Source organism: Trematosphaeria pertusa (assembly GCF_010094035.1).
Source record: "Trematosphaeria pertusa strain CBS 122368 unplaced genomic scaffold BU26scaffold_13, whole genome shotgun sequence".
NCBI classification, from domain to species: Eukaryota; Fungi; Ascomycota; class Dothideomycetes; order Pleosporales; family Trematosphaeriaceae; genus Trematosphaeria; species Trematosphaeria pertusa.
In genome coordinates, this window is record NW_022987224.1 from 740166 (window position 1) to 751133 (window position 10968).

The window sequence follows — 10968 nt, forward strand, 5'->3', positions numbered from 1 at the left end:
GCGTGGGAGCGGGGGCTTTTTATGGCTTAGTGTTGAGGGTTCGCCTTTAGCCTAGTACCAGCTACAGGTAAGCTATAGATATGTGGCGCTGTTGCTGAGTTAACTAGAGCGCACATCTTGCGAATCCCCAATCAGTCTGCGCGATAGCTATTGGCAACTGCTCGTTTACCAAATGAGGCAGTCTGAATTCCAATTCTGGTGGAAAATTGCGCGCAACAAACGACTCGGCACCACTTCACCCTGTGGTTAGAAACTAGCGGGTACCTTTAGTGCATGCATGTGTCGCTTCACTCCAAGGCAAGTTAGTATCTTACAGTCCCCTTATCTGCTCTAATTTCTGAACCAGATTTGAATAGGATGCTTTCAGGTAATGGTGTTGGATAAACGTGTAAGCTTATGCATGCTGTGCTCTCAAGTAATGCAGACACTGACTCTGCCCTTTACGCCGATATTTAAGTATGGGGATATGTGCTGCTAACGGGAGAATAGGTGGCGGAATTCAGTTCTGATGTTTGTCCTCCATACTCGATCTAAATTAGGTACACAAGAGCTGTTTTGCGTAAGAAGAACCACGCATACCAGGAAACAAGTAATATCAAACGCTAAAACTAAGGGAAATAGAAACCGTGAAGTCATGCTGTGGTGGAATCGCGAGACGGAGGGATTCCTTACTTCAAAAATGCGGTACGTGCGTTGACCAGTTAATTGTCACGAAGGTGCTCGCTGGAAGCTCCCTAAAAGAGATGACATCTTCCAACAATATAAAACCTCTAAAAATAACATACAAAGCACATATGGGAGTCGTAACAATCAAAGACCTAATTGGAATGTCGAAATGCGGATCTTTTTCAGGGGTGTTGTTGCGGATATTCTGCAGTGTCACCTGCAGTTTCGTCGGCTTGCCGGATGGATGGCTGGGGCGGCCAACTGGGTCCAGGGGCATGATCTCGATATCCGGGTTGTGGATAAGGGCGGAAATGGTGTGCCGGCGGCGATACTGAACGAACATCATGGTTACTTCGAAGAGGCTACCGATGACGGTAATAATCATGGTCCCCAAGGTGCACGTCCGCCATAGGATTAGCTCACTCTCGGTGGGATAGTGCAAGTTCCAGCCCGCGATAAAGATACCAGTGTATGCAAAAGCAATTGCTAGCATCGTAAATAGTAAGGGTCGTGTTGGAAGAGGGATGTAGAATGAGGAGAAGTGCCGGATGGGAAGGGAACGTTTGTATGTGTGGATGAGGTGCATTTGGCGGAGGAGGTTGACATAATACGTCCAGAGTCGGGTCGCTATCCATTCTTCGCGACTGATGAAGTCCAGCGGCGTGTAGTAGTATGGTTCCGCAGCCGTACGACCTCTGCGGTCGCATATTCGTTCCAGCGGGGTAGAGCACTCCAGCGTGATCGGAGTGCGAACATCCATCGGCTTGCATCGCCAAAAGAACAGTGTAGCGAGAGTGCAGAGTATATACGCCAGCGTAGTAAGTTCGAGCGTCGTGATCGCATAGTGTGCGATGGGACGAGAGAGGGTGCTTAGGGTAAACCAGAGGATTTGGATGGTGCATATCGTCCTGTCAATCGTTAGCTAAGGTACAGAAAAGTGCTTAAGCTGAACTACCTAGCAAGTCCATTAGCTTTGTTCTTATCATCGATGTCTTCAGCGCTGATCCTAGGGTATACAATGTATCCGTTCGTGACGAGGAAGTGAAGCTGTTTGCCGTTTACCGGAAACGATTTCGTGTTCGGGAACTGCAAATGGATGCCTCCCATGTCAGCAAAGAAGGCGTGCTTCATAGTCCAGCTTTGATGCTTCGTCTTAGCAAAGGCTTGGACAGATGCCCTTGCCATGCAAAACTGTCCGATAGAGATCAGGACAACAAACTCCGGGCCCAGTCCACCTAAGCAGAGCATGTGCCATCGATCCCTGAATATCTCCCACACTCCATGTTCCGGGGATGGGACATTGACGCAGATGGAGGTCCAGGCGCAGAGGAAGATAGTGATAGAACACGATATGATGATGTCCAGGGAGCCGCGGTTATTAGGCTGTCGTACCCAGCCTCGAGTTCCTTCCCAATTACCGGTGGTATTGGCGATCGAGTGATTCATCGAACACTTCGCCGGGGGCCAGCCGGGAGACTTGGATGCTGTCTGGAACGGGTGGTCTCAGGATTCACAGGGCAGACCCTTTGGATCGTATAGTGCGGAAACTCAAATGAATAGAAGCTTTTAAGGTGGGGGCTATCTAGATAGGTAAGAGGGCTGCCCTTTTATACGCAGCGTTTGCCTTCCTGCTAAGAGGCAGCGAGGCACAGCGGGGCCTTCGCTGGGTAGGCACCTGAGGATAGCCCAACTGTTGGCGGAAGGCAGTCAGCTGAGCATTTGTTAGCAGACGTGGCATACATAGTGGCTTCTCACCTACTTACCTAATCATTGCTTCTTTCTCCCCACTTCAGCTTTATCACCAATCACTGGTGGGACCGTACCTAACATTTTCGGCCGTTTCAGGCGGCACAGCAAGTCCATGTGACGGTGGATGAGATTGATGTGCAACGCAAGGGTTTCGATGAAGGGCGATGGCCAGTATGGTATTGGGATCGGAGTTCGCGGAGGCAGGTGCATGCTGGGCGACGCGGAAGCCGTGCGCCACCTCTGCTTCTACGGCTAACGCAGAGTTAGGCGCTGAAGAGTGCCGTACTACATACAAATAACTAGTGGCGAGAGTGTCGTGAAAACGGTTTGCTCAGTGGTGTTCAAACGCCGACCGGTGTTCCTACGGCATCTTCGGCGCCTATCGTCGGCTTGGGTTGGCCCGTGCGGAGGTCGCGCTTTTCACCGCTGAAATACCTAGCCAGGCTTCAGCGTTCAACGTTTCTACATCTTGCATCTCGCCTTTTGCGCTCTCACCGATGGCCAACTCAGGACCTTCTGCTGCACGGCCTGTGCAAAAGCGCAGGCTGAGACTGCGATACGTCGCCGGAACCCTCGTTTTATTGGTTTCGGCGCTAATCGGTGCGTGTTTGGCAAACTTCTTCTGAACAAACAACATCCACCCACAAGAGCTGGAAGGACCGGCTGCTTGTCACTATTCTATCATTTTCCTTCTTCTCTCCTCACATACTAGGACGCTAACCCACGTGGCAGCGTTTCTTGCGAACAATGGCGACCAGGCACCGTCCGTGCAGGATTATTACAGCTCACTCGAATCACGCGTGGGATACTGGTTACTCTTGGGGAACACCAGGTACGATCATGCATGATACATTTGGCAATCGGATGATGGGCCTAAAGGACACCTTGGTGGGCTATTTCATGCCCAAGAGCTGCGGGTCACTGCAACTTCCTTAGCACACTAGAACGCAGGTGCTGTGTTCTATTATGGAGTGGCCCATGCATCTACACCCCCCGCCTGATTCAGTCATCCTCACATTCTCTCTGGACAGAACCCCCTAACGATTACAGACATTGCGGTCTCTACGAAAAGGGCCAGCTCTCGCCATTCCCAGTCTCGAAAGCGCAAAGAGCAATGGAAGAGAAGCTTTACACGCGCTTAGATCTCAAGCCTGGGTCGAAAGTTATGGATGCGGGCGCAGGCTCCGGCTATGTCGCCATGTACATGGCACGCAAAGGCTTCAACGTCCAAGCAATCGACATCACCCCACACCACCTTGACGACGCGCGCAAGAATGTCAAGAAGAATGGCCTCGACAACAAGATCGCTGTCGACTACGCCGACTACCACAACTTGACGATGTTCCAGGATGCCTCGTTCGACGGCATCTATACCATGGAGACCTTCGTCCATGCGGATGATCCAGCCAAGGTTCTACGAAACTTCCACCGCCTATTGAAGCCTAGCGGCGTCATCGTTCTCCATGAAGCGGACTTCAGCCGTAATTCCAAGGTCCTCCGGGATGTGTTGCGCCTATCGCACTGCCAGAACACGCTCGAGGAGGGAGGATACGAGCAGTTAGTCGCCAATGCGGGATTCCAGGATTACTCGCTGGAGGATCTGACCGATGAGGTGCTTCCGCTCTGGAGGCTTTTCGGCGTCGTCGGGTATGCCCCGTATCAGATTTTCAAGCTGCTAGGCATCCAGCATAAATTCACCAATGTCATGGCGGGCGTGGAGACTTGGCTGAACTGGGGCGATGGGAGGTACATTTCTGTCAGGGCTGTAAAGCCCTAATGCGGAGACACCTTGCTGGTTAAGGGAGTATACCAGGAATGAACGTGTACGCTATGGATACGGCATCGGCGCACGCCATTTGGATAAGATAGCGGGACACGCGATGAGCGGCGAGCCAGCGATATGTAATTTTCCTAGACGTTTGTGAGACGTTTGTGAGACGTTTGTGTGACCGGGCGTGATATGGTCATCATAGACTCCCTGAACGGATTGAGAGTAGAGGTGCGCCGGCACCCCGACAAGCGCCCTAAGGGTCGCGAAGCCGGAACGCGGGAAAGCTCTGCCACCGCAAGGGGACTAGCGCAACGTGATGCCGAGGCTAGGCGGGCCGATCTCACACTCAAGATTGACCTTCGCGCCACTGTCCCTACCCACAGAACTTGCCACGCAGAAACAGACGCCCACCATATCTCTCACAAATCGCCGCTTTCATGAGGAGAAATATCCAGGTGGAGAGCTTCGTGATGGTGAACGTGAAGCAGATCGCAGAGATGGGAGCGTACGTGAAGCTTTTGGAATATGATGGGTTTTCCGGGAAGTCGAGGCGAGAGAAGCTAATGATTGCAGATAATATTGACGGCATGATCCTCCTCTCCGAACTGTCGCGTCGACGCATCTGCGGTATCCAGAAGCTCATCCGCGTTGGGCGCAACGAGGTCGTGGTGGTGTTGAAGACCACGAACAAACAACCTTGGAATGACGATAGTTGGCTCGCGCGGCCAAGCTCCGCCGCCCGCCAGCAGCCAACCTCTCGGTTTAACCCTTCTTTCTCCTCAGCCGTGCCCTCTCCGTCTGCGCTGACCTGCTCCAGCTCATCTATTCTTTGCGCGACCGCCCAGCGCTTTCCCCTTAGCATCCCACTCACGACATTCTGTGACTCGCGGAGCTTGACCAAGCTCCGGCACAGCAATGGTGCGATGCAGCTTCACCGTCATTGGGTCGTCGGGCTACCAGAAGTGCATCGCCTATCTCTGGTAGGGTTGGCTGGTCCAGATGAGGCCGATCATCACTTATGACAGGTTCCTGGGCAGTCGCCTCTTTGGCATAGGCATTATCCAGGCTCCTTATAAGTTCTTCATGACCCTCCTGCGCTTTCTTAAGCACGGCCTTCCGAGTTTCGTCCTCCGTCCGCCCATCATCATCAACCGAGCGGCAATTTTTTTGTTCCGCTCTAGATCCAGCTCCTCCTAAAACTCATCGCGCTCGGTCTGCATGTTTTCGAACCCGACGTACGCACCCACGGCATCTAGTACTATAGCCGCTGTTTTTGGTCCCTCGGGCGGGACGCCGGCGTCGTGAAGAGGAGAGAAAAGGTAGGCTGCGGTCGGGATTTATAGGCGCACGTTGCTACCGCGCAGCAGGCCACCTAGAGCTTCACATGGCTCGATCGCAGGAGCAGCAAGCTTATTCTGTAGATGCTATGGAGGTCCAGCTTGAGCGGCCATCGGCGGGGTCGCAAAAGCACCCCTATGTCTTGCGCGCCTCTTACTCCGATATTGTCGGGTTTGATGTCTCGATGGACCCAAGCAATTGAATGGACGTATTGTATTCCTTGGAGCGCACCGCAGAAGAGGGCAAGGTTGGCGTTAGTCACACCAGGGGAATCGTGTATAACGGTCGACAGATTGAGCTAGCAAAGTGGACTCAGGACAAGAAAGACTTCCTAAAAAGGGGTAACGTACTTTATCATCGAACCGCCCATATCATCGAACCGCCCAAAAATGCCAAGCCCCCACCAAAAAGCCGCCATCTCAGTCAGATTGCTCTGACTCCGAGCTGCTTGAGATAAATCTGGATAAGCTATCCGACTCATCTGTATCGTCTTCAACTACCTGGCACGTTCGCGCGTTGTGCCCTGGCTCACCGCAGCGTCCACAGCGTCGCTGAGCTGGCTGGCCGTCGCGTGCCACCACCCCTTCGCGCCGCTTCTTGCCCTTATTCTGATCCACAACCTCCCTTTGAGCGACCAGCTGCAAGCCAGCTTTAATCGTAAGGGTATTCCCTTCCTGAATCCGCTTTCTTTTGCGCGAATTACGCTCCTTTTTCTGTACGTTAGCCGCTCGAAGCTGGGCGACTTCAGACTCCACAAGCACCAGCCGATGCGCTATCAACTCATTGCCTTTCTCAAGCCGATTAAGCGACTCAACAATATGAGTTGGCGACGAATTAAGGTGCTGTGTAATCTTTGATCGAATTAGGGTCGATTGGGACCTTGCTTCAACAAGATTACTAGGTGTTTTGCACTCCTAGGTGGTGGCATTGTTGGTAGGGGGTGTTAGCGTGCGCAATCGAACTTCGAGCTTCGATACCACTAAATCCAGATCGAATGGGACCAAGCCAGCGCCTCTAAATTCTGCCCTAATATTGTCGTCTGTAATTAACGCGTGAAAAGCCGCGTAAAACGCGGGCAGGAACTTGGTTTTCGTGACGTGGTTGATATAGCTGCGCATTAGGATCTTAACTTAGCGGCTATATGCTACCTTTAATGGCGAGAAGCAGCTAACGTTAAGTAGCTGCAGGAGGTGTAATAAATGTGCTAGCATATAGAGAGCTACGATTTTGTTCTCCTTGCAGTACTACTAGAATTTAACTAAGCTGTAGCTTTTATAGCTATCTAAAATTAGTAGATAATATACGCCTATAACGCGATTCTTAGTATACGCGTTAAAGTACTTTAACTACGTAATACTAACCTTATTTATTATCTAGCCGCTCTTAGAGATAGCTATAACCTAGTCGCGCGATAGCTAGCTACTCTTATACTACGCTAAGAGGTAGTTCTTACTTGTAATAATAAGAAATAGTAGAACCTATATATTGCCTACTACTCTTACTATTATAATTACTAAAATCTACTTATAATTATCTAGTTAAAGACTCTTTAGTCGCAATTATCTCTTAGAGCTAGTAACTACTATCTAAGATAATATTATTTCTATTATAAAGCTAGATTTATTAAAATTATATATATCTTTATTAGTAATACTATACTTCGCCTTTATATTATCTACTAGATTAAACTAAGTCTAAATAATTATAGAATCTTCTTACTTTACTCTCTAATAGTTATACTTATAATTAAGCTATATTTTAAGCTTAGAATAGTACGTAATAAAGCGGTTTAGCTAGATTTAGCCTACTACCTTCTTATCTTACTTAGTAAGTAGCTTGTTAGCTATATCTTAAATAGTAGCAAGCTAGAGAGTAAATTCTCGCATGTCTAGATTAAGTATATACTTAACTATTACCTACTCTTTATTTATAGTAAGCTTTATTTAATTAGGTATCTTTTTATATTATAGAGTAACTTTATCGCGTTAATTATAAACGCGCTTCTAAGGTATAATATAGAGAGCTATAGCGCGTTATAAGCTTAGCTCTAGATTCTATTAAATAGTCTAGAGCGTAAGCTATATTTAGAATTTGTCTAAGGTTAATTAAGCGTTTATAGAGAGCTTTATAATAGAGATAGTAGTATTTAGTAAGAGCTTAGCATTTTTAGGTAGTTTAATAATATAGACGGTTCGATAATAAAGTATATTAATAGCGCTATTTTCTTTAGTATATAGAGCCTTTTAGAGAAAGAAGACTCTTCTAGAGTTATTAGCTTAGATAATTTTACTTAGATTCTATAGTCTTTTAATTTACTAGTTTATAATTTTCTAATCTTTTCTTATATAGCTAATAATTTTAAGCGTAATAGTCTTCTTATAGATATTTATAGTAGCGTATATCTTACTCTAGATACTAATATCTATTTTAGTTAAAAAAGCCTACTTTCTAATAGTTTATCTATTTATAGAAGGCGTAGGCGTAAGTATATATATAGTGTCTAGAGTATTATTTAGCCTCTATAAGAGTTAGTTACGTATAAAGACTAGAGTTAGTAATACTTACGCGTATATAAAGTTATATATAAGATTTCTAATTATAATTCTAGCTATTATACTATTAATATAGATAGCTTATTTAGTTTTCTTACTATTTACGTATATACTAGCGTTTATCTATCTCTACTAGATATAGATAAAGGTAGTATCTAGATAGACTATAAAATAGACGTAGATATCTTATACCTAGACTTTCTACTTATATAAATATAGAAGAAACTAGACGTTCTATACTATACTAGTTTATTCTTAACTAGTTATTTATAAAGCTAATAAATTAATATACTTACTTTATAAGTTAATAATATATAAGTCTATCTAGATAGATAGCTATATATTCTTTTTCTATTTATATTTAGTCTTTATATTTAGCTTAGTTAGCGTATTACTTAGACTAGTATCTTAGTTATAAGATAGAAACGCTATAACTTTAGCGTTAAATTATTTAGTAGAGCTAATATTTATAAAGAATCTATAATATAATAGCTATTAAGTAATAAAAAGGCTATTAGTAATAGTACTAAAAGCTAGCTTTACGATAATATTATTTAGAGTAAGCTTAGTATATATATAGCTCTTATTCGCTATATTTACTAGTATTAGTATATAGTTAAGTAGTTAAAATTTTTTATTAGAAGTAAAAGAGTAGATACTAAGCTCTAAAGATAGAAGTTACTTAATACGCGTTCTTATACTAAGAATTACTAATAAAGATAGCTTAGATACTAAGCTATCTTATATAATACTTAGGTCTATATAATACACGATTTTTAGATACTACTACCTATAACTTTTAAAGCTATAGAGTCTTATATATATTATAAAATTACTAGATTTTTTAGTATAGTAGTTATAGAAGCTTAAATACTTTATTAAGAGTAATAACTAGTTTAAATAGTACTCTAGAAGCTTAATTTTTCTTATATATAAGAACCTAGCCGCTATTAAAGCTATATTAATAGTTAATTAGAAATTAATCTTAACTTCTTAAGTAACTTATAGAGAAGTCTTTAAGACTTTCTTCTTACTTCTTTTAGACTTTTTAAAGTCTTCTTTAAGTTATTACTCTACTTATAGAGTGTATTTTACCTTCTTATATTTAGTAGTCTTTACGCTCTACTCTTAAAAGCGAATTTCTTTTACTAATATCTTTATACGCTTTCTCTTCTCTAATATAGTAGCTTTTTTAGCCTTTTATATTTTCTTATACTTAGTTTTCTTATTCTTTTAAAGCTATAGAACTTATTTCTTAGCTTTTTTCTATACTTAATAATTATATATATTATAAACTTTAGTAGATAACTAGAAAATAGTACTTATAAGAGCTAGCTTTATAGTCTCTACTACTATAAGCATCTCTAAATATCTAGCTAGATAAGTTAGCTATAGGTAGTACTATCTCTATAAGCTATAAGAATAAGAGGTGCTAGTAGAGTAGATTAGGTTAAATTTAGCTATCTAAAGATAAGAAGTAGAGAAAAGGCTCTAAGAGGCTCTATATATAGAGATACTAAGCGCTAAGACGCTAGGCTAGGTTACGTAACAAGGTTATATAACCTAAGATTATATAACTAAGGTAAATCTCTAAACTAGACTATTATATTACTCTCTCTTATAGAGAAAGCTTGTCTCTAAGCTTTAAAATACGTCTTCTAGGTCTCTCTTCTTCTAAAACTTCTATATTATACTCTTAACTATCTCTTTTAGCTTATAGTAAGTATATTCGTATTAGTTTTAAACTAAAAGTGCTTTTATAGCTACTACCTTCTCTCTAGAAAGAAAGAAACTTATAGAGACTTAAACTAGAAGGCTTATTTTCGTATCTATAAGGTAACTTTATTATAGACTTTCTTCTTAAATAATACTATAAACTTAGTAAAGTCTTAAATTACTTAGTAACGCCTTTACGTTACTCTTATATCTTCTACTCTTATAGGTTTTAAATTATCTACTATCTTCTCTAGAGTCTTCTTCTTTTTATACGTCTTAATCTAAGTATCTAATTATAATAGCAGCTCTAGCTTATTTAGATATACTATATAAAAGTCTCTTACCTTATAGAGAGCGTTAATAAAGCCTATAGTATTATACTAGGTAGAGTTAGAATTATAAGTAACCTATATAGCGTAGTATTAAAGATAATTTTAATATAGATAGCTATCTAGAATTTTATATATAGGCTATTCTAAATTACTATTAACTTTAATAGATAGCTACTTAGGCTCTACTTACTCTAGTAATAGCTCTAAGGCTTTTCTTAGCTAATTAGCGTAAAAGACGTTATATATACGTATATACGCAAATAGCTAGAGCTAGAAAAAGTAACTCTTTATAGTAATAATTAGGTAAAAGCTATATATCTATTAATTAAGCTTTATACTAGACTAATCTATTAAAAAGCTATAAGATTTAATATAGACAAGGTTGTCTATAGTAAAATTAGGTTCTTAGCGCTTTTTATTTACTTAGAGCGTCTATCTAGCTTACGCTTTTATAATATTACTTTATATAATTTTAGTAGCTATTTTAATAGCGTTATATTACTTTTTAGTAAAATTCTAAGCTTTCTAGCGCAAGAGATACTTATATAAAGTAGAGGCTTTTATTATACGCTTCTTTTAATTCTAGTAGTATATTAGCTAGTATCTAAATTTAATTTTATATACTATTAATTCTATAGTTTTATATAGTAATATAGCTTATATCTAGTTTATATAGAGTAGAAGGTCTAACTAATTATTCTAGTAGTAGTTAATAAATAGACGTAGATACTAATTAAGATATTAATTAATAATCTTTATATTTCTATTAGTTTATAGATAGTACGTAGTAGAAAGCTTCTACTTAATTTCTATAAGCTAGTAGAGCTTATTTATAAAGGTAGAG

The 10968-nt window shown here is 41.9% G+C and overlaps 4 protein-coding genes across 4 annotated transcripts; 1 reads left to right on the forward strand and 3 right to left on the reverse strand.

Annotated features, from left to right (window-relative positions):
* Positions 1-673: 673 nt before the first annotated feature.
* Positions 674-2112, reverse strand: BU26DRAFT_533233 (uncharacterized protein; the record flags this gene model as incomplete). Its single annotated transcript, XM_033831141.1, has 2 exons — positions 674-1574; positions 1622-2112. The coding sequence occupies 2 exons, from the start codon at positions 2110-2112 to the stop codon at positions 674-676; spliced, it is 1392 nt and encodes a 463-aa protein (XP_033680152.1).
* Positions 2113-2204: 92 nt separating this feature from the next.
* On the reverse strand, positions 2205-2709 carry BU26DRAFT_77560 (uncharacterized protein). Its single transcript, XM_033836327.1, has 2 exons — positions 2490-2709; positions 2205-2356 (listed from the first exon to the last, which is right to left on the reverse strand). Exons 1-2 carry the CDS (start codon positions 2623-2625, stop codon positions 2298-2300), a joined length of 195 nt encoding a protein of 64 aa, XP_033680153.1. The 5' UTR covers positions 2626-2709; the 3' UTR covers positions 2205-2297.
* Positions 2710-2872: 163 nt separating this feature from the next.
* Positions 2873-4329, forward strand: BU26DRAFT_522263 (S-adenosyl-L-methionine-dependent methyltransferase). The gene is made up of 3 exons (XM_033829745.1): positions 2873-3015; positions 3148-3247; positions 3466-4329. The coding sequence occupies exons 1-3, from the start codon at positions 2913-2915 to the stop codon at positions 4190-4192; spliced, it is 930 nt and encodes a 309-aa protein (XP_033680154.1). The 5' UTR covers positions 2873-2912; the 3' UTR covers positions 4193-4329.
* A 272-nt stretch (positions 4330-4601) lies between these two features.
* On the reverse strand, positions 4602-5438 carry BU26DRAFT_553663 (uncharacterized protein; the record flags this gene model as incomplete). Its single annotated transcript, XM_033832225.1, has 2 exons — positions 5426-5438; positions 4602-5379 (listed from the first exon to the last, which is right to left on the reverse strand). A coding segment is annotated over exon 2 (447 nt), but the record flags the coding sequence as incomplete, so codon positions are not given.
* Positions 5439-10968: the final 5530 nt, after the last annotated feature.

Bases quoted from the DNA above. Each gene is read 5' to 3' on its own strand.
- BU26DRAFT_77560 (XM_033836327.1), bottom strand. From the start codon at position 2,625: ATGCACCTGCCTCCGCGAACTCCGATCCCAATACCATACTGGCCATCG. The intron at 2,357-2,489 runs GTACGGTCCCAC...TTCCGCCAACAG, and splicing joins GAAACGGCCGAAAATGTTAG to TTGGGCTATCCTCAGGTGCC.
- BU26DRAFT_522263 (XM_033829745.1), top strand. From the start codon at position 2,913: ATGGCCAACTCAGGACCTTCTGCTGCACGGCCTGTGCAAAAGCGCAGG. The intron at 3,016-3,147 runs GTGCGTGTTTGG...CCCACGTGGCAG, and splicing joins ATTGGTTTCGGCGCTAATCG to CGTTTCTTGCGAACAATGGC. The intron at 3,248-3,465 runs GTACGATCATGC...TAACGATTACAG, and splicing joins TTACTCTTGGGGAACACCAG to ACATTGCGGTCTCTACGAAA.